At 58.6% G+C, this 23889-nt stretch overlaps 1 protein-coding gene across 5 annotated transcripts; it reads left to right on the top strand.

The window, feature by feature from the left end:
• Nucleotides 1–1202: 1202 nt before the first annotated feature.
• On the top strand, nt 1203–22493 carry JUP (junction plakoglobin). 5 transcript variants are annotated; one of them, XM_037129757.2, is made up of 15 exons: nt 1203–1344; nt 11013–11225; nt 12715–12974; nt 13215–13453; nt 14175–14376; nt 15179–15323; nt 15437–15540; nt 16739–17077; nt 18863–19018; nt 19231–19350; nt 19944–20094; nt 20220–20341; nt 20922–20961; nt 21236–21401; nt 21721–22493. In XM_037129757.2, the coding sequence occupies exons 2-14, from the start codon at nt 11018–11020 to the stop codon at nt 21385–21387; spliced, it is 2238 nt and encodes a 745-aa protein (XP_036985652.2). In that variant the 5' UTR covers nt 1203–1344; nt 11013–11017; the 3' UTR covers nt 21388–21401; nt 21721–22493. The 5 variants fall into 5 exon arrangements, with proteins under 5 accessions (XP_036985652.2, XP_036985651.2, XP_036985653.2 ...); XM_037129756.2 differs by having other exon boundaries at nt 11010–11225; XM_037129758.2 differs by having other exon boundaries at nt 1223–1427; nt 11010–11225.
• The last annotated feature ends 1396 nt before the right edge of the window (nt 22494–23889 follow it).

The raw sequence follows: 23889 nt of genomic DNA, 5'->3' as shown, positions 1-23889 counted from the left end.
TGGGATCGTTTTGATTTTCCATGTCATCAGGGTCTAACCCAGTGCTTACCATACACTTGGCACTCAGTACTTAAGTGTTGGTGAATGAATGGAGGAACCTTGGCTGTACAGCCACCAGCAGGCATTCAGTCTGTCAACCACACAAAGACCGCTGTCTTCTTAAGCTGCCTATTGGGGAGTTCTTTCTCATAAGTAACCCAGAGTCTCCCTCTAACAAGCGCCCCCCCCACTTCCTTTTATGGCAGCGCTGAGTTCCTTTAGATCCACTGTCTGATTTCTTACAAACGATTTTCTCCAAATCACGGCTCTTCTGTCTCTACCCCGAATATTTGTTTTCACCTTCCTCTGGCCCCTCCCCAGTGCTTTGACATTTTACGCCTACATCATTTCGTGGTAATGATTTTTCAGAGTCATCGTAAGAATTTTGAAAACCTCGTACCATTTATTTAAATTCTAACATTTAGCAGTTGTCCGGGTGATTCCCACACACAGCCCTGTGAGAGATATAGCTAATGTACCCATTATACAGATGAAGAGAAACAGTGAAAGATGAAGTACTGTGCCTAAGATGATACAACTACTGAAGGGCCGAACTCGGACCCTGGCGTTTTATTCTAAATCTCATGGACACTGCACCTTTGGGGGGGAAAAATCCCAACCCAGAAAAAGCCTATGAAATGCTATACAAATGTTATTACGACTTTGTGGCAAAGGTGAATAAGCCCAGAGAAGCATCATACTTGACGCTGAGTTGGCTGGCCTGTGAAGGCATCTGTCCTTTCCTTTGGCGCCCTCTGACTCACCTGTTGGACAGGTAGGGGGAAGGGGACAGTACTGAGTCTTACCTGCTCAGACGTAAGGTGGGGCAAGACACACCCCATTACTCCCATTGGTTCTTTCCTTAGGCTTACTGACAGTTCCTTGCCCAATCAGGAGGAAGTAACCTTATATTTGCCAATAGGTACAGAGTTACGATAGAACCTTAAATTGGAGGTCGTCCCCAGAGCCGAATGGCAGTCCCTGGGGCCAATGGCCAGTGGATAAACAGAGGAGGCGGTGGAAGAAGATTGTGGGCGAGGCTCCGCCCCTCGATCGGACAGTCAGGCGAGGCAGCCAGTGAACCCGCATCAGAGGGTGGGCGTGTCCTCCAGGGGTGGAGCTTTGAGGGGGCAGGAGGCGTGGCTTGGCTGTCAGGTCCTTTCGCCTTTTGTTCAGTTACTGAGTTGCTTCCTTGGCCAGAGTCCGGAGCAGCCGCCGCCCGAACGCGCCGAGCTTAGTTCGCTGCTCACGCCGGCTCCCAGCCCGGCCTGACCCCAACCAAGCCCGGCCAGGCTCCCAACGCAGGTGCGGACGATCGCGGCTAGTATCTCTGGGGCGAGGGAAGGGCTGCAAGCGGTGGAGAGGCCGAAACCTCCGTCTTCGGGCAGGTGAGGGTGGGAGCCGGGGAACCTCACCCTGCACCGGCGGCAGGGGGCGCGCCGGGGTCCTGGGCGCGGCGACCTTATAAGGGGGCACAAGGCTCGGCGGAGTGTGCTTGCTGGCCCCGAGAGCCGGGGATCTTCGAAGAACGGGAAGTGGTCAGGGCAGGTGCCTCGGGAATTGCTCCTTCCCCGGGGCCCCCGTAGCTCGCCCGACGCCGCGTCCCTGACTCTCGCCTGACTTGCTGGGGAGACTTTGACCTGTTTCGCCTGCGTCCCAGGGCTCATCTGGTTAGGAATTCACTGTTTGGGAAACTTGCTGCAGCTGGTCTCTTTGGGGCCACCCTCACCCCACCTCCCGCGTCATCCTTGCTTTCCCTCCCTCTCTACTCCCCCAGGCCTGGGTGGGGCCCTATTGTCTGCGCCCGGTTTGCCCAGCTGTCGGGCCGAGCGCACATTTTCCCAGGGATGCGGGCCCTACCTGCCCAGCAGGTGAGCACTCGGAGTCCAGAGGCCCAGTCCTCCGGCTCCCGGAGCCTCACTGGCACTGTACCTGCCGCGCCTCCTTCCGCTGCGGGGGGTGCCGGCTCCCGGGGTTGCCGGGCGAGGGCTCGCCAGCAGAGGTGGGGTGGGATGACAGTGGCACTCGTGCAGGGCCGGCGCTGCGCCCAGCGGGTGTCCGGCACCCGTGGCTCGAACTGGGGTCTGGGTGGAGGCGTCGTGCACGGGTGGAGAATTCACCCGCCCAATTTCCAGTAGCTGCGGCTTCCAGAGCGTTGATTTGGGGACAGGACTACTCTCTTTTCTAACCTCTTTTTGTAGGGGGGCGGGGAATCACCCGAAACAAACTTTCCAGAAGTATTCATGGTAGCTTTTTCTGGGGATTTTCCTGCCTCCTTGCCCAGGGTTTACCCCAGGTTCATAGGGTCCTTCTGGGAGCAAAACCCCATCCCCCAGCCGGCCAGGCTGATCCAGGGCCAGTGCTTGCGTTCTGACCCTGTCCTCCCTGCCTCCACCTCCGTCCTGTTTGCTGGGCCTCTGGGGCTTGAGGTGGGGGTGGGGTGGGCCGAAGGGGAAGCAGCTTCTTCCTTCTCTTCCTGCCTCTGGGGACCACCACACCCCCTCCCTAGAAGCCTGTGCTGCTGGCTCTCGCCCAAGCTCTGCCCCCTCCCCAGGAAATTTTTTTTAATTTCCCCTACCTGGTCCCCCACGTTATGTAGCAGGCTGGGAATTGAGGGCGAAAAACGCGGAGCAGTGGAGGTTGATTTCCATTCGATTTCTGGATTTTGAGGGTGCATTCCTTCTGGAGGCTTTTGCCGTCCTTTCCCCTTGTCCTCAAGGGAGTCCGATGGGGAAAGTGGGGCAGAAGGAAGGCTGCGGGGGGGAAGGTGTTCCAGGCAGAGCTGCGTTAGCGCCTCGGGGCGCCCAACTTTCTCAGCACCCTTCCCCTGGCCTGAGCTGGGGGTCTCCACCAAGCTTCCAGCAGTGTTTTTTTTTTTAAATCGGAAAAGTGGTCTTTTTGCAGGGACCTGGAGCCCAGCCTCTTTCGGGAGCAGAGGGGGAAATGTGAGAGTCAGGGTCTCTCTCCATCCTCTGGTGAAGGGATGATAGGGCTGCTTGTCGGGAATCAGGGCTGCTTGTCGGAGCTCCAGGGTCTCACCACCTCCTCCTGTTTGTGGATGAGACAGTGGGGGCTGGGATCAGAGCCCCCTGGAGGTCCCACACCCCGAAGGATCCGGCTTCCTCCCCATCCCACTTCTGCTCTAGCCCGGTGGTGTACCTATGGGAGCCGGCAGGGCATGGAATTTGGGCCCAAGTAATCTGTTTTCCTTCTCAGTGCCGAAGTAGAGGAGGGGAAGGCATTGTAATCGCATTGGTTAAATGATTAGTTTAGCTAATCTGGTTTGTGGCTCTGATGAAAAGATAATGCTGAGGAAGGATTGTTAGGAAGTGCCTGGTGAAAACTGGCTACTTCCTGGATGGAAGTGGGGAGGGGGGAGGTTGGATCCAATGAGTCATTTCTTGCTAGATCAAACCCTAGCTTGGGTGACAAGAGTCTTCTCCCCGCCACCCCCCCCCCAAGCTCCACCCCATTCCTTTTGGAGGCTGTTTGGGCTGCCGGGGCCGAGGCTCTGAGAAGGCAGGCAGCCTGCGGGAATGAAGGCCCGGGCTGGGGCTGGGGCTGCTGTCTGCTTCCCTCCTGGAGGCCCGTGGGGAAGGTGCCAGTGAGGCGGCCACTCCCCGGCCTGGAAAGGATGACAGGGGGCACCAGAGAATGAGATGGGGTGATAGACTCCTCAACAAAAGGGCTATTTACTTGGAGAGGTGTGACCGTGGAGCTGCACTGAGCACAGAGATTTGGGCTTGGACTGAGCAGGGTTTGAATCCTAGCTATGGCACTCATTTCACTCTGGGGCCTTGGTCACGTCACTGTGCCTCCTGTACCTCCTGAGCCTTCGTGACCCCCTAGGTAAAATGGGGATAGTGATATCTACCTACCCAGTAAAGTACTGATAAATGGTAACTTAAGCAAGGGAGGACTCTGCAGATGCCCAGAACTTTCATGTACTCTTCTCACTTAATCCTCATGACTGGCCCAAGGGGCAGGTATCAGGATCCCATTCTACAGACGAGGACCTGGAAACTCGAGGAAGTTAGCTAACTTCCTGGCTGCACCTCGAGACCGAAGCAGAGCCAAGGCATTTAGGTTCTCTGGCTCCAAACCCAGAACCTGACCTGGTGTATCGACCTGGTGAATCGCCCTGGTGAGGTTCTGGGAAGCGGTTTTCTGCTACTCCCTTTTGAGAGCCTTGGCTCAGGGGTTTGGGGAGAAGAGACACCGGAAGGGCCCAGGAAACTGTGTATGGGTGGTGCAGGTAGGGGCAGCTTTGTCAGATGGGGGTGACTCACATCCTAGCCTCCAGCTTTCTGAAACCTCCCTTGTGACTTGGTTTTGAGTTCCTGGTGGTGGCAGCGGAGTCTCCTCCAGGCCAGGGTCTGTGGGGGTGTGTGGAGGAGGTTGGGGGAGGGAAGAGGAGAGCAATGGTCAAAGCTGCTGCTGCCTCCTGGCTAGAGCTGTGGGCTGTTCTGGGCTTGACCCTGTATGGGAAGTGGGAGTTGCCCGCTTTGCTGGGGGCTGGGCCTCTGCCAGGATAAGGGGGAGGGTGCTGCTCCCTGGAGAGTGGGGAGAAATGAGAGTCAGATTTAGGACTGGGCCCACGTCCTGTGTTCGCACTGGGCAGTCCTGCCAGACTACTTTTGGGGTGAAGCCGGCTATCTATCCTCTGCTTTGGGGCCCAGGGGTCTGGGGGCTGCAGTGTGGGACTGTTTCAGCTGCTGGAGGGCCTTTCTGGTGACGGGGCTGGTGAGGCTTTAAGGAGGGCTGGTGACACTGTCCTCTCAGACCTGCCCAGGTCTGGCACTTGTGTCAACTGGGCACCTAACCCCAGAACGGGCCTGGGAAGTCGGGGCTTCTGTAAAAGCCCATCAGCACTGGGCTTCTGCATCCTTTGAGGGCGGGGGGGGCCCCAGGCATGGGAAGTATCGGTGCTGGAGGAGAGAAGGCTGAGGAGACTTGAAGTGACAGAAGGAAAGAGAAGGGACTTAGTTGGTCCCGCTGTTAGCTATAAAGAGGGTAAGGGCCTTGCAGTTTTTCCTCACCCGTGAAGATACAAGGCCGACCAATGCTCTCATGGAACGGATGTGGCTAGACGGGAGGAAGGAATTCCTGTGCGTTAGAAATGAGATAGTGAGTTGAAGAACAAGAGAGAGATGGAGGCTCAGAGTTGACTCTTCTCTGAAGAAGGTGAAGCAGGGCCCCGTGTGCCTGGGGAGGACCGAGAAAGCAGGCAGCTATCACGACCCTTTGGGGTGAATCTGAGGTCTGTTGGGGTCCCTGGGGAAACCCTCAGTCTCGTGCCTTCCAGGAGAAAAGAGACCTGTCCGTGAGAGGGGCAGGTGTCCCTGTGCCGCCAGCTGGCCCAGTCACCCTCGTGAAGAGAAAGAGAAGTGTGTCTGGGGCAGGTCATCGGGGTTTGTGTCCCTGCAAGCGAGACCTTGAGGCCTCTCTCCTGGGACATGGTTGAATCTGGTGGATGTCTGAGGGGGAGGGGCTTGGGCTGCCCCAGTTTCCAGCAACTTCCTTGGCCAAGCCTGAAGAGAAAGTTGGTTGACCACTCCCCTTTGCTCAGCCTCCGGCACCTCAGCCTTTAAAGCCCTCGGGGCAGAGAGCTCAGCTTTCTGTGACCTGCACGGAGTGTGGGTTGGCAGGCCTGCTCTCTGTCTTGCTGTGGATTCTTATCTCAGAGGGGTGAGGGGGGTGAGGGGTGGCAGGCCCAGGGGAGAGTTGGGGCCCTCTGGGCAATGAATATGCTGCTGGTTTGGGGGTGAGGAGGAGGTTGGACTCCCCTCCTTCTTGACTGAAACAGGACTATCTGACTACTGCAAAAAACAACTGGAGAGTTAGAAAAGTCTACTGGGGAAGCCAAGAAACCGAGGCAGCTACCGCAAATATTTGTCCCTTCTCTTCTCTTAGCACCCTCTTGTGTCACAGTCTTCATCTTCGGGGTCTCACGCTCTGTACAGAATACCGAATTTCAACCAAATCGTTTTCCAAATCCTCATTTTCTCCAGCGAAGGCTGAACAGGGGTTAACAGTGGGGGTCTTTCCTGCTCTCCCAGGAGAGGGCTAGGCCACCAGCCTTGTAGCATAAACCCTGGTGAGTCACAGCTGAGGAGTGACACCAGTTGGGGCCATCGGCTGCCCAAGCCCCCGAGGTGGGTGGGGTGGGGGTGGGCAGAGAGGGCAGTCCGCCCTTGTGTATGGAGACACATTGCTGGCATGTTGATGTTTCCTGAGGCTGGGTGAAGTGTTTTTCCACCCCCAGGAGTCCAGGTTCGGGGTCATCTGCCCGTTCGGGATTGTGCTCACTCAGGTCACCAGCAGGGAATGGAGCCCCAGCTGGAGCCCTCTCCGGGGGCGTCCGGAGGCTCCCGGGTCGCGCCACCTGGCCTGGCATTTCCCTCTCCTCCAGGTCTCCCCTTCATCTTCCCACCCTGGGTGTTTGCTTTGGGCAGGAGCCCAGAAGGAAGAAAACAGCCGGCAGCCGGGTCAGCCTGACTCGAGCCAGTCCTGTGGCCACTGCTTGGGTGCCCTCCAGACAGGAAATGAGGGTGTTGCTCCAGAAGCTCCAGATAGGCTCCTGCCTTCTCCTGTCCCCAGGGCCGCCCCTGCTTCAGTCTCTGTCCACTTGGCACGACCACCTTGATGGGGAAGATTATGGCCTGCCCAGGACAACAAATCTGCCGGGGCGGGGGGCGGGGGTTCCTCTCGGAGCCACCAGTCTGTGGGGAGGGGCCTGGCTGGGAAGCCCCGGCCCAGTGAGGGAGGCAGGGCTCTCGGGCGAAGCCGTCCTGTCTCTGTACCTCTCCAGAGTCTGTTTCCATCTGTGCTGCTGGCCAGACCTCAGCTGGAGCCAGAGACGGAGTGGGGGAGGGTGGGGGCTGGCGACCTGCCGAGCCCAGCCTCTGCCCCGGGGCTGCTATGTGGGGAATGTCCATGGGCTGACCACCTGGCTGCGGAAGGCAGCGCATGTGACTGGGGAGGCAGGCTGCACGGCGACCCCACCTGGCCTCCCTTCCTGGGATGTAGACATGGCACTTAGTCCCCAGCCATGCCCCACCCCACCCCTGGGACCCTCATCAGAGGGCTCAGGGTCTGGGTCCCAAGCCTGGCTGCCGGCCACCTTGCCCAGACTGTCTCTGCTGGCCTCCTCCTCCCCCATTTCTTTGCTTCCTTAATGGAAGGATGCTTGCCTGCATCTTTCCGGCCCACAGAGGGCTTCCATGGTCACTACTGTGTTCGGTCCACACAGCGGTCCAAAGAAGCACAATCGTCTCCACTTTGTGGGTGAGGGGCATGAGGTTTAGGGACATGGCGTGATGGCCCATGGGCACCCAGCCAGTGGGGGGGCCGAAGCCCCTCTCCCGACTCCACGCTCTCCCACACTGCCCATGGCTCCCTTTCTCTCTCTGTCTGAGCCCATGATTTGAGTCTGCAAAGGGCCCAGCCTCTGGCCCGAGGAGCCTCCGGGCCCGCCCAGCCTGCTCCTCCAGCCTGGTTCCCGCCCCGCCTGGCGGCCTGCGCCTGGCCTTGTTTCCAGGTGTCTCACTGACACTTGGCACCTGCAGCGCAGCCCAGCAGTGCCTGTCACGGACAGTGGGTGCTGGTAGGAGCGGGAGCCTGATGTCACTCTGGTGGGAGTTATTTTTAATGCCAGGGCTGGGCCATATTCTGCCAGGATAGCCTTGGATTCAGGGTGCCCAGTGCCAGCCTGCTGGATAGGCTGTGCCGAGAAGGAAGCAAGAATGAAGGGGAAGAGGACGGCGGCCCGATAGATTCCTCCGCAGTGTGGACTGGTGGGGAAGGCTCCTTCACACACCCTCCCCAGGGCCCTGTCTCCTCTCTTCCTTCCCTTGCGCTGCCCCCCACCCCACCCTGTGGCCTCTTCCTCCTGCGATGCCAAGAATAGCGTGGGCTGCTGGAAACAAAGGCCCCCCTTCAGCTCAGAAAACCGCCCTGTGTCTGGCTCTGCCCGTCTCTGTCCAGGGCGCGAGGGCAGGGCCCGCGTCTGTCTCGCCCACTTCCACCCTGGTGCTGTCCAGGGGCACTGGCCTGTCTCCTCCAGGTCCAGGGTGGAGAGCGGTGAGACCGAACTGGGTGCGGCCCTCTCCGCCCTGGGAACTGCAAAAACAGCACTTTTGTTTCTTATGGGAGAATTTCCCTGGCTCTCCTGGGAAGTAGGTGGGAGAAGGTGGGGCTGTTTGTCCGTCCCACCTGAGGTCTGAAGTCTGTCTTTCCAGCCTTCCTGTTGTGGGAATTGCTCTCCCGTGATCTGGTGTGTGACCTTTCTGAATTGCTTTTTGGTTCTGCCCACCCTCGGCCTCCTCTTGCCTGTCACGGCAGTCCCCGGCTCCTTGTTCCTAGAATCCTGGACGCCAGCATTCCCCTGAGACAGAAGCACAGAGGGGAAAAAGAATTGGCCAAGGACGCTCAGCGAGTTGGTGGAGGAGCTGGGACTAAACCTGGGAATGCCTGTTTTCCCAGCCTGTGCTCGGCCTCCAACCTTTGACCTCAGCTGCTGCTTCTCTTGGTGAGGGGGCTCAGCCCCTCCCCTCTCCTTGACCCCAGGGGTCCTTCTTTCCCTGGCTCCCCCTGCAGGAGCCAGGGGAGCAGCCCCGGTTAGTGACAGAGGCTGGTCTGCAGTGAGGCTGACCTGTGTCTGAGCAGAGCGCCCCCGCGTCCTCAGGGTCCAGCCTCAATTTCTTCACCTGGAAACTGGGAGTAATAAAATGCCTGCCAGGGTTGCTTGGAGGGAAGAATGAGGTTCATTCGATAGTAAAGGCAGGAAGATGCCCCCTGTCTTAGGGACCCTCTGATCTCTGTGAGGACTGTGGTCCCCTTGGGCTGGCGGGGGGCATGCAGAGGAAGCGTCCCTCCTGTGCCAACCTTGGGCAGCAGGCAGGTGAAGGGATGGCCCCCGTGGTGCTGGGCGAGGCCTGCCAGCTTCTGGCTGGAAGCACCAGGGGTAGGCAGTTGCCTCTGCAGGGGCGGGGGGCTTTTCCAACTGTGGTGGTGGGTGTTTTGACCATCAGGCCCAGAGATGCCCCGCTTGTCTCCGAGTAGACTTGGCAGAAACTCACTGTCCAGGCGTTGGCTCAGCCATCCTCCTGGCCGAGGGGTATTTATTTACAGCGCTAATGCAGCGTATTTCCCGAGGCAGCCTCACCTTCCTTCTCCTGGCTCCACGACAGGCATGCGCCTCCCCAACTCTCCTGTGTTCCCTCTCTCCAGGGAGGGCAGGCGCGCGGGCAGGGCGATGTGGTTGGGGGGGCCGGGGGCTCCCCCTGAAGGCTACACTTGGTCAGTGCCTGGGAAGCGGCTGGCACATCTGGTGGCATCGAGCCGGCTGCCTGGTGATCTGGGCCTGCTTCTGTTCAGCAGCCCGAAACTCTGAGTCACGCAGAGTGATGTGATGGGGGAGGGGAGGAGGCTATGGGAGCCGCTCTGGCTCCTGCCGCTGCCCGTTCCAGGTGTGCTCTGGGCCGGGGGAGGAGCCAGGCATCACCATAAAAGGCAGTGAAACCCGAAGGGTCCTTCGTCATCTTTTCTCGGGGAGGGTGGCACCAGCCAGGCATCCCTGGGAGGACAGATCCCTGGTGATCTGGGCTGCTGGGGTGGGGCCAGGCTGCACTGGCCATCCCTCCCTCGTTCTCACCCGGTCCCCCCACACAGCGGGTTTAAGGTGCTGGGTGCTACCCAGCCACAGGGGTGGACCAGCCCGTAGTCTTTTTGCTGACAGAGACCACACTGGGTCTGCAAGGCTGCAGACTTGGGTGTCACTCATGCTTGTACCTGGTCCCAGCTCTGCCATTTCGTGCTGGGCCGCCTTGCCTGGTGGGGGCCTCAGTTCCCACATCTGTGAGTGAGGAAGCAGAGTGTGTGTTTTGAGACCCGCTTGTGAGGATGGTGTGTTGGTGGAAGGTCTGACACCAGGTGAGCCCTCACTTGAGCCTGGCTTCCCCGACAGGGAGCCAGACAGCAGGTGGGGATTCGCCTCCCTGGGACCGAGTAGGGCCCAGCTCTTCACTGCCCTCAAGTGGCCCAAGTCTCTGCAGAGAGAGGGAGGGGTGCCTGCCTCGCTTCTCATCCCTGGCCTGGGCTGGAGGAGGCCAGGAGGTGTGCACACACCTGTAGGGGAGAGGCAGTGCCGACGCACGGCCGCTGTCCCCAACATCTGTCCCCACTGTGAGCCGGGCACCACGCTGGGTCCTTTACAAATATGGTCCTCACGACAACCTGCTGGGGAGGTGGTGCTACCCCACTTTACGGATGGGGACACTGAGGCTCAGCGGGCAGGTGGATCACCCTGGTAGCACGTGGCTGAAATCTGAAGCTGTCAGTGGGACTCAGAATTCTGGACAAGGTTTCCAGGGGCTGGGGTGCTGGAGAGACGGGGACTCTCAGGCCCTGGGCCTCCGGGGCCACTTGCCATCCTGCACCGTCTGCAGAAGTGAGACCCTGAGGGACCCTGGGCACCTCTGGCTGCTTTCAGCAGCCTCCCCAGCTTCCCAGAGAAGACTTTCTCACTGCTTCCCTGTCTGACCAGCCGGCTCCTGGTGCAGTGACCTCCAGCAGCTTTCCCAGAGAGCCCCAGTGGGTTGGGGGGAGGGGTCTGCGGGACCCCAGGAGCTGTTGGAGGCCTTGAGTGCTTCCCCTCTGGGGGTGTTGGGAAGGGTCAGTAAGGCAGGGGAGACCAGGGCTGGGTCGGGGCATCTAGCTTTTTATTGCCCTACCCCCCATGGGGTTCACCCCATTCTGGCTGGAGGTCACAGGCGCAAGCCCAGGACTCATGCGTGGATATCCCTCCCTGGGCCTGGTGCCCTTGCAGCCCCCAGCTCCCTCACTGCAGCCCCTGGGGCCCTTGGGCTTGCCTTGGGAGTAAGAGGCAGAGGGCAAGCTGGGGGCTAGGCCAGCCAATGGGATGCCCCAACGGGGCCAGCTGATTTCTTGACCCTTCTTTGTGTCCCCAGCAGCTACCATGGATGTGATGAACCTGATCGAACAGCCCATCAAGGTGACGGAGTGGCAGCAGACGTACACCTATGACTCGGGCATCCACTCGGGCGCCAACACCTGCGTGCCCTCGATCAGCAGCAAGGGCATCATGGAGGAGGAGGAGGCCTGCGGGCGCCAGTACACGGTCAAGAAGACCACCACGTACACCCAGGGCGTGCCTCAGAGCCAAGGTCGGGAGCCCCGGGTACTGTTCCTTGGGAATACTCCAGCAGAGTCTTGGGCCCTGCAGGGGTTCAGGGTAAAAGGACGCAGACTCTAGGGCCTCCCAGTCTGAAGGAAGAGGCACAGTTGTCTTCGGTTGCCCCCACCTGGGAGGGAGGCAAATTCTACCTCGTGAGCCTCTGGAATGGAGGGGAGGGACAGGTCCCGCCCACCGGTCTGAAGTAAGAGATATGGTCTTTGCCTTCCGCCCATTTACAAAATGATGGGGGGGGGGTGTTACCTTCACCCTCCGAAACCCAGGGGCTGTAGAAATTCATCGTCCTTCTGTTCTAGGACCTTCAAGGTTGATGGGGAGGCCAAGCTCCAGCCCTCAGGGAGCCCCAGTCTGGAAGAGGAGGTGCAGTTCTCAAGCCTGAGAGCTCCTGGTGGGGGGCGGGGAGGCATCAGGACTGGCAAGCTCATGCCGACACGGAAATGGGCTGGGGCCAGGTGGTGAAGTGACGGAGCCAGCCCTGGGGGTTAGGGATACAGATGCCCCACCAGCGTGCAGGTGGGAGACCCAGGTCGAGGTCTCCTCCCCAATTAATTGGAGGGTGGAAACTCTGCCTCCCTCTCCCTGGGGCACCCGCCCCGGCCAGGGCAGGGCTGCCTGGGAAGCCTGGGTAGCTGTTTATGAGACTCCCGGGTCCACCCAGGAGGAGGAACCTGGAGTCTGAGCTAAGGATCCGTTTTTGGCTTTCTGAAACCGGCTGTCCTGACTTTGCCTCTGATCAGCTGTCTGTCACTGGGTGTCTCCTGCCTCTGAGGCTTGATTTGCCTGTCCATGTAATGGGGGAATTGCCTCCTTCGGGGATGATGGGAGTATAATTAGAATCAGGAGATTTCAGGGGTGAAGGGAAGCAGGTTGTCTCATCTGACCTTGACCCGGTTGTTAAGGGAGGGGCCCAGAGTCGAGGTTTGGGCTCTGGAGTCGGATTGTCTGAGTTCAGATCCCAGCGTGGGTTCCTGTAACTTCTCTGTGACTCAGTTCTTCCATCTATAAAGTGGAGATAATAATAGTACTTACCTTGTAGAGTTGTAAGATTAAATGAGAAAATACAGGAAAAATGCGTAATTCACTGCCAGGTACACAATAAATCCTCCAAAGGTGTTAGCTGTGCCTACTAATAACAGCAATCACCAACGTGTTTGCAGTGGGATGTGCCAGACACACGAATCCTTTCCAGGGCAGTTCACGACTATTATCTCATTTAATTCCCATAAGAATTCCCTGTGGTAGGCGGAACAGATGGTGTTCTCACAGATGACCTAACAGGTGGTGGTGACCTCCCCAAGGGCACTGGTTAGAGGCAACATTTTAGGTGGGGTGCTGGGCCTTTGGTCAGATTGGGAGGCAGCCTAGAGAATCCCGGGGGGCTCTTTGCACAGCCCACCCTGTTCTCCTTCTTGGCCTCTTCTCAGCCTTCTGCAGCTCAGTCCATGTCCTTTGGCCCCTAGGTGACCTGGAGTACCAGATGTCCACCACGGCCCGAGCCAAGCGGGTGCGGGAGGCCATGTGTCCCGGCATGGCAGGGGAGGACAGCTCACTACTGCTGACCACCCAGGTGGAGGGGCAGACCACCAACCTGCAGCGGCTGGCCGAGCCGTCCCAGCTGCTGAAGTCAGCCATCGTACATCTGATCAACTACCAGGATGATGCTGAACTGGCCACCCGGGCCCTGCCGGAGCTCACCAAACTGCTTAACGATGAGGACCCGGTCCGTGAGGGGCCTAGCTGGGGTGGGGGCAGACAGGGGAGGGAGAGGACAGGTGTGCACAGAGGGGAGGGTCCTACCCGGGACAGAGGGAGGTCACTGACCCAGAGCCTCATCAGCAGGGAGAGCTTGACCTAGGTCCCCATGAGCTTTGTGCAGGGGGTCCCCTGGTCACCTCCCTCTCACAGTGGCAGCTGGACTTGGCAGATCTGCTCACTTCCATCCTTGTGTCCACCCCTCCAGGTGGTGGTGACCAAGGCAGCCATGATCGTGAATCAGCTGTCAAAGAAGGAGGCGTCGCGGCGGGCCCTGATGAGCTCGCCGCAGCTGGTGGCCGCTGTCGTGCGTACCATGCAGAACACCAGCGACCTGGACACGGCCCGCTGCACCACCAGCATCCTGCACAACCTTTCCCACCACCGCGAGGGGCTGCTTGCCATCTTCAAGTCTGGCGGCATCCCCGCCCTGGTTCGCATGCTCAGGTACCTACGTGGGGCTCACGGTGGGGGCCCAGGGCCTCACTGACCTGGCCTCCCCCTCCCTTCCCTGGGCTTCCACATGACATTCACTGAGCACCTACTATGTGCCAGGTGCAGAACCACAGCCAGTCTTGGTAGGTAGCTGGTCATGTCACGAGCAGGTTAGGGATGAGGCCACAGTGCATTCTTGGGCAGCGGGTGTCTGACACTGTTCAGACCTCTGAGAAGCTGCTGACTGTATAGCAGGGCTGACGGACGGGTGCAGTTGGGCTGTTGTGAATGAAGGGAAGACTGTTCCCTCGCCACCTTCATCTTTCTGGCCTCCCAATGTTGATTGGCCGCTTTTCTCTTCCCCGTGCTGGGTGGTGAGTTCCTCGGGGGTAGACCGTGGTCTTACTCCCTTCCGAGCCCCTTGCAGGCCTATCTGGCATGTGGTTTCCATGTAGTAGTTACTCTACATGGTAGGGACAGGTATCAAGGGGACCTACCCTCTGTTCGGCTACAGGCTGGGAGCCTAGGAGCAGGAGAGGTTGTGGTCCCCGTGGGGAGAGGGCAGGTGCTGTGTGCCCTGTGCGTAAATGTGGGCTGGGTTCAGGGACGATCAGATGATAGCCAAGGGCGGTTTCCACGGGGGTGTTGTTGCCGGAGAAGGCTTGTGCAGGGCCTGACATTTACGTCAGGGCCCTGGGACCCGACTCACTCGAGCCTCTGCCCACCACCCCAGCTCCCCCGTGGAGTCGGTTCTGTTCTACGCCATCACCACGCTGCATAACCTGCTTCTGAACCAAGAGGGCGCCAAGATGGCGGTGCGCCTGGCCGACGGGCTGCAGAAGATGGTGCCGCTGCTCAACAAGAACAACCCCAAGTTCCTGGCCATCACCACCGACTGCCTGCAGCTGCTGGCCTATGGCAACCAGGAGAGCAAGGTGGGCCCTCTCTACCCCCAACCAGGACTCACTGTCCCCTCGTTCCATCCTTCCGTCTCTCTGTGGCCTCAGACTGCCGCCTCCTGACCACTTTTAGGTTAAATATGTATGTAGGTGCAGTTATTTTACTACATAGCTATTTTGAGGATAAGGAGAAGGAAAAAAACCCATTATTCTCCCACAGCCGTTGTTATTTTGATGGGCTTCCTCTGGTGCTGACTTGTGGGCATTTTATACGTAGCTGTCGTCGCAGCAAAGGTATAGCTGCATTAGTTTTCTACGTGACATTAAACACATTTTTTTTGTTGTATTGTCCTCAGAATCACCCTCTATAATGGCAAATAGCATTTCATTCCGTGGCCACCCCAGATTTATTTTGAGGGAAGGCACCCAATTGCTCCTGATGTTCCACCTTCGTAGACAATGCTGGAACGAACATCTTTGGGCACAGAGCTGTTCCCAAAGAGTGGGAAATTTTCATCAGCAGGGCTAACGTTTTTAATATTTCTAGGCTTTTCGCCCAATTGGCAGATTGCTTTCCAAACTGATTGTGTTATTCACAGTGTCATCGGTGGCGATGTTTATTCATACACTTTCACCTCGTCCTTGCCAGCACTGTGTCTTATCCTGTTTTCAAGGTTTTGGCTTATTTAATAGTCACAGTCTCTTCAGGTCTTAGCTGAAGTCCAGTAATGGCAGCTCAGTCAGGCCCCTTTCCCTTCCCTGTTCGTTGTCACGCTCCGTCTTGTTCCTTGTCACACTCCCTGTCTGCCACACACTCATCCTGCCCCTCTCCTCATAGCTCATCATCTTGGCCAACGGAGGACCCCAGGCCCTCGTGCAGATCATGCGCAACTACAGTTATGAGAAGCTGCTCTGGACCACCAGCCGCGTGCTTAAGGTGCTGTCGGTGTGTCCCAGCAATAAGCCTGCCATCGTGGAAGCTGGTGAGGAACGTGGCCTGTGATGGAGGCCCGTGGTGGGGGGGGCCTGGTCTAACGGCTCGGCTTGGTGAGCTGTGCTCCCCTGTGGCTGACGAGACCCTTGTCCCCCACCGCAGGTGGGATGCAGGCTCTGGGCAAACACCTGACGAGCAACAGCCCCCGCCTCGTGCAGAACTGCCTCTGGACCCTGCGCAACCTCTCAGATGTGGCCACCAAGCAGGTGAGGAAACGGTTCGGGCCTGAGTTCCCCCTTTGACCCCCTTGTCCTCCTGTCTTACTGTGTCCAGCCTCCAGCCTAGGTCTGACCCTAGGAGTCCTGGGAGGCCTCAGGCCTCTAAATCTTGCCCTGTTGTGGCAGAGGCTGGAAGTGCCCCGGTGGCCCTCACCCCTTTAGCTTGAGGCTCTGATTGCTATTGGGAACTCGGGAAGGGGAATCAGTGAAGGGGGCTGCTTCTCTAAGCTGGGTTTCACAGGGCACCAGGGGAACAGCTTTGACCTGGACCCCGGGGCGGGGAGCAACAGGGCGCTAAGAGACAGCTGGGAGGCCCCAGTGGTGAAAAACACAGTTTGAGGGGGAAAAAAACCCAAACAGTTTCAGGACACATCTCTTTGTCCTTCCTTACAACCTGACTATCATTCCTAAGAGCCCCATCCACAGGCTGTTTTGTGAGCACCGGCCATGGGCTGGACTCTCGGACATCCTCTCAGTCCCCCTCCCAGGACTGGAGGCAGAGGGTGGGGCGGGTTGTTCAGATGGAGAAACAGAGGCTCGGGAGTTAACTAAGGCCCTTGGTCACGGCTAAGAAACGGCAGGGTGGGATGTGAACCCAGGACTGTCTGTGCCCAGAGCCCGGGTCTTCCTGTTCCACCACATGCCCCCAACCCCTAGGGGGAGCGAGGCTTCCTGAAAGCGGATTTGGCCTGGGGATCCCCGAGGGGGCCGCCAGATCCAGAAGGGTAGAAGCACGTAGAAATGGGTCTGCTGGGCCACTGAAGCCTGCGGCCTCCTCCTCAGGCTCCTCCTGGCCTGGGGGCTGCCGCCCTTGGCCTGAGTGGGACTCTGCCTGCTTCTGAGCATTCGGAGGAGGAGCCGGGGGCTGGAAGAAAGAGAGTGGAGCTTAGAGACAGGCCTGGGTTCAGATCCTGCTGGCCCCACTGTGGGTCCCAGGGCAAGCCACACAGTCTCTCTGTCTCACTCGCCCACAGGGGGGCGCTGCTCTCACAGGCATCAGCAGGATCACAGGGATGAAGGTGCCCTGGTGCAGAGGCAGGGCCCTTTGCCGTTATCAGCTGAGTGGGCTTCAGACCGCCATCCCCCCCACCCCGACCCCAACCATCAGGTCATCTCTCTCCCATGGGCCACACACGGGAGCCGTTGGGAGTGCCTCTCACACATCACTGCCTTCCCCCGACCCTAGGAGGGACTGGAGAGCGTGCTGAAGATTCTGGTGAACCAGCTGAGCGTGGACGACGTCAACGTCCTCACCTGTGCCACAGGCACGCTGTCCAACCTGACGTGCAACAACAGCAAGAACAAGACGCTGGTGACGCAGAATAGCGGCGTGGAGGCTCTCGTCCACGCCATCCTGCGCGCCGGCGACAAGGACGACATCACGGAGCCTGCCGTCTGCGCCCTGCGCCACCTCACCAGCCGCCACCCCGAGGCCGAGATGGCCCAGAACTCCGTGCGCCTCAACTATGGCATCCCGGCCATTGTCAAGCTGCTCAATCAGCCCAACCAGTGGCCACTGGTCAAGGTACAGTCGCCGCTGTGGGGGGGTTAGTGCAGGGAGGGAGCGCCCCGCGGCCAGGATTGGGTGCCTAGACAAAGCTGCTGTGAGGAGAGGCCCTGAGAGAGAAGTTTGTTCCTTTCTCATGGTATGGTTTAGACCTACACAGCCGCTCTGCTCCTGGGAGCCAGAATCTTTTTTCTTGTAGCTCGGCCACCCCCAGTGGCTTGTGGGATGTGTCATTAAACAGCAGGCTTTGACTTGGTAGGCTTTGGTGAGATTCTGCATTTTCTTTTTTAAAAAACATTTTTTTTATTTATTTTTAGAGAGGGAGAGAAACATCAATGTGTGGTTGCCTCTCAAGCACCCCCTACTGGTGACCTGACTTGCACCCTAGGTGTGTGCCCTGACTGGGAATTGAACCAGCGGCCCTTTGGTTCATAGGCCACTGCTCAATCCACCAAGCCATAGCAGCCAGAGCAGATGCTGCATGTTCTAACAAGCTCCTGGGTGTTGCTGCTGGTCCACAGAGCTCACTTTTTTTTTTTTTTTTTTTTTAAGAGAGAGGGGAAGGGAAGGAGAAAGAGAGGGAGAAAAACATCAATGTGTGGTTGCCTCTCACATGGCCCCTCTGGGCACCGGGCCCGCAACCCAGGCATGTGCCCTGACTGGGAATCGAACCATGACCCTTTGGTTTGCAGCCCACGCTCAATCCACTGAGCTACACCAGCCAGGGCCAGAGCTCACTTCTTATTGGAGAGGATCCAAACAAGAGAGTTGTGCTCACAGCAGTGGTTGGGCTGTGTCATTCCTCCCAATGCATTCTGGTCCCAGAAACCTGGGGGGGCAGTGACCAGGAAGTGGGACACGTTACTGTAGCCCACACCCTGGAACTCGGTCATTTGGCTACATGTAGGCACAAAGGGACTAGCAGTGTGTCAGAGGACCAGGTGTCTGTTAACTCAGGAGTGATGCTGAAAAGGACAAGGGATTGGAAGGATTCTGCGGGACACCTGGTACCTGCCGCAGGGAATCCTGGGTGTGAGGGGGCAGGGCCTTCTCAGGAGAGCCAGCTAGCTCTAGCTACATTTTAGACAATTTAACGGGACAGAGAAGAATGACTATAAGTGATTATGTACATTTTTAAAAAAAATTCATAGTGAGACTAAAAAGGGCAGCTCGTGGCCCTTCGTTGGGCTTGATGCCTGCTGCGAGCCCGAGGTGGGGAGGGGTCTGCATCCTGACCCAGCAGCTAACTGACAGGTGACTGTGGCGGCTCGTCTGCCCTGTGCTCATGTCCCCACTGCTCACACAGCTTTCATCCCTGCCCCCCTGGCTTCTTGTTTTGAGGATCAAATTAGATGATAAATTGCCTTGCAAGCCTTGCAAGACCCTGAGGGACTCTCGGAGGGCAGAGTGCCTCCTGAGAGTCGGGGGACCCTGGGGAGGAGATCACAGCCCTGCTGGGGATGGATTTCTGTGTGAGCATCACCAAGGGAGGAGGCTTTGGGCTCGACTGTAGGGAGGTCTCCCTGATAATCAGCGTTTGGGGTAAGGGCATGGGGCTGGCAGAATGTTCTGAATATAGTATCATTTTAGCAGGGGCTATTAGAGTAGACAGATGAGAATTCACAGATCCTAAGGAATAAGGGACATGGGATGGGGTAGGCTTAATCTCCGGAGACCTTCAAGCGCATCTATATCCAGCTCGGGGGACAGAGAGATGACAGGGCAGGAGGAGATGTTGCTGGGAAACTGGGGTCCTCCAGACACTCAAGAAACAACCCTGACTGTGGTCCCTTTTCTTGCCAGGCAACCATCGGCCTGATCAGGAACCTGGCCCTGTGCCCAGCCAACCATGCCCCGCTGCAGGAGGCGGCGGTCATTCCTCGCCTCGTCCAGCTGCTGGTCAAGGCCCATCAGGATGCCCAGCGCCACGTGGCTGCAGGCACCCAGCAGCCCTACACGGTGAGCGGGCTGGTGGTGCCTGTGGCTGCCCTCCCTGGGGGCAGGATGGCCTCTGTGTGCACATGTGTGCACACGAGTATGTACACTCGGGGAGGCAAGTTACAACCAATACCCCTCTAAGGACCAGCGAGGTTTTGTCAAGAGTGTTGGGGGCTGTGAGGTCACGTCCCAGGGTCGCCTGTTGCCATGGCTCAATGCGCCCTCTTGTGCAGGATGGTGTGAGGATGGAGGAGATTGAGGAGGGCTGCACTGGAGCCCTGCACATCCTCGCCCGGGACCCCATGAACCGCATGGAGATCTTCCGGCTCAACACCATCCCCCTGTTTGTGCAGGTGAGTCTGGGCAGGTGGGCAGGAGTGGGTTCCCCGACCCCTGCTGATCCCCACTGCTGAGCTGGGAAGGTTGTCAGCCACGGGTCCGGTGATGGATGTGGCGTGGTGATTGTCTTGCTTTGTAGCATTTCCTTCCTTCCTTCCTTCCTTCCTCCCTCCCTCCCTCCCTTCCTTCCTTCCTTCCTTCCTTCCTTCCTTCCTTCCTTCCTTCCTTCCTTCCTTCCTTCCTTCCTTCCTTCCTTCCTTCCTTCCCTCCCTCCCTCCCTCCTTCCTTCCTTCTTCAAGTATCCGTGTGAACTCACAGATCTTTAGGAAAAGTTTTTTAGTAATACAGAAAATGGTTCACGCTATGTCAGATGGAAAGATAGGGTAACAGATGACTGAAATATACCGACGTGTTAACAGAGGCTGGGTCAGTCTGGGTGGGGATTTGTGGCTGGCTTTCTTTTCCGGTTATTCATGCTTTTCTTAGACTTTCTTTGCTTAGACAAGTATGAGCTTGGGTTACGTCCAGAAAGGGGAGGCAGGGGTGGGCAGGGCTCTGCGGTGCGCTACCTGCCAGCCTTACCCCACCCCGCACCCCCTCCCCGCAGCTCCTGTACTCGCCGGTGGAGAACATCCAGCGTGTGGCTGCTGGGGTCCTGTGCGAGCTGGCCCAGGACAAGGAGGCAGCTGACGCCATTGATGCTGAGGGGGCCTCGTCCCCACTCATGGAGCTACTTCACTCCCGCAACGAGGGCACTGGTGAGAGGCTATGCTGGGGGTTGGGGGGCGAGGGAGGGGCCGGGCCTTGTCCCCTGTGTCCCCACCCCCCTCCACCGAGCCTGGATGGAGGCAGGTGCCTGACGGGGCCTTTCCCCTCTGCTCAGCCACCTATGCCGCAGCTGTCTTGTTCCGAATCTCCGAGGACAAGAACCCAGACTACCGCAAGCGCGTGTCCGTGGAGCTCACCAACTCCCTCTTCAAGCATGACCCGGCCGCCTGGGAGGCCGTGAGTGTCCCGGTGGGCCGGGGACGGCACTTTCATGGGGGACCGGCCATCCTGGCAGCGTCATAGGTTTTAATTTTTCAGTTGGGTCATTTAGGACGATTCTCAGGAGGTGGGAAGAGTAGGTTGAACCGCCTTTCTGTTTTTGACCAACCCGAATGGCAATTTAATTTTGCCCACACTAATATAAAGTGTTGAGGCAGGACCCAGCCTGCAAACCAGGCATGTGCCCCAACCAGGAATTGAACCGGCAATCTTTGGGTGTGCAAGCCAGTGCTCAATCCACTGAGCCACACCAGCCAGGGCCTGGCAGCTATTCTTGAGTCTTTTCCCTTCCAGTCCCCTTCCCGGGGCTGTTATTCTGTGGGTGCCCCCAAGCACGACTGGTGGGACCCTTCCCCCTGGCAAGGTGCCTGCGGAGAGGAGGCGATCAGGGTACTGGGTAGCCCCACTTCATCTTCTGTCCCCACACAGGGCCTTGGCTTCTCCCCTGGCCCCCTTCATAGAAGCATCTCTAGTCACCCACCCGCAGCCCCCGTTTTCCGCCCTCCCCACCCCTCAGTCTCTCCGTCTCCTTCCCCAGGCCCAGAGCATGATCCCCATCAATGAACCTTATGCAGATGGTAAGTGGGCGCAGCGTTCTCAGGGCCCTGGGGAGCGGGGTGGGGGCGTGGGCGTGTGAGTGGGGGTCACTGTGTCTCCAGGGCCAAAGGCCCACAGCAGCTACTGTGTAGTGTCCACACGAGCTCCTGCCCAGGTCCCTTGACGTGGAGTTTAGGGAAGAGGGTCAGGCCCCCCCGGGGTCAGGCAGAGGTAGAGGAGGCGGCTGAGGGCTGTCCAGGCCTCCCCACCGGGTGGCCTGCGGACCCTGGACAGCGTCCCCCTTCTCCTTCCCAGACATGGATGCCACCTACCGCCCCATGTACTCAAGTGACATGCCCCTGGACCCCATGGAGATGCACATGGACATGGACGGGGACTACCCCATCGACACCTACAGCGACGGCCTCCGGCCCCCCTACCCCACTGCGGACCACATGCTGGCCTAGCCGGCTCGACCTCAGTAAGGCACTTCCCGCTTTGCAGCCTCCCTGCTGCTTGCGGGCTGCTGAGGCCCGCTTTCCCTTCCCTCCGGGACCTCTCCTCCCGGAGGCCCTCTCATGTGTCTGTTGACACTCTGGCTCCTTGTGGAGAGGAGTGTGGGGCCTTTTCCTTTGAGCTCCCCCACGGGAGGTGTGCCTGGGCCTGCCTTGATCCTCTCACCTTGGCTGGGGCAGAGTCCTGCCCCTTCCGTGGGTGGTGGGTGGGTGTCGTGGGAATGGCACAAGCTTGTAGGGGACACAGGCCTGCCCTGAACCCTCTGTGTCTGTCCCACCCCCCAGGTGCGGCTCCTCATCGGAGAGACTCTCGGTGCAGATGATGGGGCAAGACAGAAAAGTGCCTGAGCCTGGGGGGCCGGGGCCGTGACTTCCTGCCGAACCCCGTGCCTCCATAGGGTCTTTCTTGGGATGGTGACCTGCTCCTGCTTTTCTCCTCTGGGCTGTGGGCCCACGGTGGCCCGATGGCCCTTCCCAACCCTGTGGCCCTACCACCGAAGCTTTAGATTCTGTCCCCCAGCAGTGCCCGGCCCCTGTCCCGGCTGCCTGGGTCTCCAGCTGCCCCGGCCCACAGGGCTTTGGTTCTGTTTCTGGGTCTGGTTTTCTCACTGAACTCCGCCTGACCAATTGTCCTGAACCCCTAGGGTCTCCAGGATCCAGGTTCAAGGCCCAAAGCCCTAGAATCCAAAGCTCCCCTTGAGAAGTTCAGGGGCAGTGATGTGGAGAGTGAGTCCCCCGCTCCAGGACCCTGCCCATCTCTCTCCCCAGGGTGCTCAGTTGGCTTTGGCCCCCTCCCAGGGGGGGCTCCGGGGACAGCTCCCTCACACCCCCGTCCTGCCCTCACGACTGCTCTACCTGACCTGAGAAGTGCTCTTGGCTGACCCCTCTGGTGTGCGGTGAGGGGCTTTCTCCTCCCCTTCCTCTTTCAACCCACCCCCTAACCTCTTGCACATGGGTAGGGGGGCTGGCCCTTTCGGAGAGTTTTATTATCGCTTTATGTTTTTGGTTATTGGTTTTTTGTATAAACCAAAGCAATGAAAATAAAACTAACACACAGATCCAGTGGAGGCTGTTTGGGGGCATGGGGTGGGGAGACGGGGGCTTTCTTAGCAGCCTTGTGGCCTCCTTGGCTGGATCCCAAGTGTCCTCACAGCCACCTTGTTTGCGGGAAAGACACGTGGAGAGAGGGGGGTTGGAGAACGGAACGTTTAGGGAGACAAGTCAATTTAATTTAATACAAACCCATAGGGCTCCAACTTGGAACCTTAGGAGGCTTAGAGGGGCTGAGAGGTGACCTTCAGGGACACCAGGCCTCACTGTTTCCTGTGCGCCGCCGCCTCACTGGCTTCTCGGCCTCCAGCCCTGCCCCTCTGGCCTGAATGTACATATGGTGGATTTCTCCTGGGCCTAACGCTCCCTGTGGCCCGTGGCTTGGAGTCCAGGCCCCTCTGTGGTCTGCAGAGGCTGGAGACCCACTGGCCCCGCCCCCTCATTCTGCATCCTCCACATTGGTTCCTGCCTCCTGATTTTTGTCTGTGCTGTTCCCTCTGCCTGGAATGCCCTCACCTGCTCACCCATTGGGATCCATTTCAGCCCTCGCTCCAGGACCTCCCTGCTCCCATCCAGACGGAGCTGCTGCCCCTTCTCTGCTCCATGGTGCCCTGTGCATGGCCATCATCCCACTTGTCATGCTGGTGTGACTGTGAGCTGATGAGACAGTCCCCCAACCGCATCTTCAAATTCCCCCTCCTGGGGATGGCTAGTTACTGCACACCCGCCAAGCCTGAGACCTCTGGCTCCCATTCTCCTGCTGGGCCAGTTGCTGCATTTCTGTTGCCTGGAGCTCGGGCAGTGGAGGGAGGCCATGACCTTGCTGCACAGACGTGGTGCCGGGAAGAGGGCAGGGAGCCCCTCCGGGAGGCAGCCAGGAGGTGTAGGCAGGCGGTGTACGTGGCTGAGCTGAGCACTACTGAGTGGAACCATGGGACAGGAGGGGACAGACGTTTCAGAGGTCTTGTAACAGTGCACTTTCTCTGCACTCTGTTCAGGAGGGCCTTAGTCTGTTCTGGCTGCTATGACAAATTACCATAGGCTGATGGCTTAAACGACACACATGTCTTAGTTTGGGAGGCCAGAAGTTCAAGATCTGGGTGTCAGCAGACTCAGGGTCTGGCGGGAGCCCACTCGCTGGCTTTCAGGTCAGCGTGGTCCTGTGGCCTTTCTGTGGTGCATTCTCCTAAGAGACAGCGGGATCTCTCTCTCTCATAAGGGCGCTGAGCCCATCGTGAGGGGTCACCCTCATGACTTCGTCATAACTATGTCCTGAAGGCCCTGCCCCGAAATACCATCACACTGAGGCTCCAACATATGTGTCTGGAGGAGCATAAACATTCAGTCCATAAGGGGACCCCGGCAGAAAACACTGAGCTTGGAGGATTTGGGAAAGAGACAGAT

This window comes from Artibeus jamaicensis, unplaced genomic scaffold (assembly GCF_021234435.1).
Source record: "Artibeus jamaicensis isolate MK-2021 breed Jamaican fruit bat unplaced genomic scaffold, CSHL_Jam_final contig_2259, whole genome shotgun sequence".
Classification (NCBI taxonomy): Eukaryota; Metazoa; Chordata; class Mammalia; order Chiroptera; family Phyllostomidae; genus Artibeus; species Artibeus jamaicensis.
The sequence above is the reverse complement of the archived record's forward strand: the minus strand, read 5'-3'. Positions and strand labels throughout refer to the sequence as shown.

Coding starts and splice junctions, on each gene's coding strand:
- JUP (XM_037129757.2), top strand. CDS start 11,018: ATGGATGTGATGAACCTGATCGAACAGCCCATCAAGGTGACGGAGTGG. Junction 11,226..12,714: donor GGGCGTGCCTCAGAGCCAAG/GTCGGGAGCCCC, acceptor TTTGGCCCCTAG/GTGACCTGGAGTACCAGATG. Junction 20,962..21,235: donor CAATGAACCTTATGCAGATG/GTAAGTGGGCGC, acceptor TCTCCTTCCCAG/ACATGGATGCCACCTACCGC.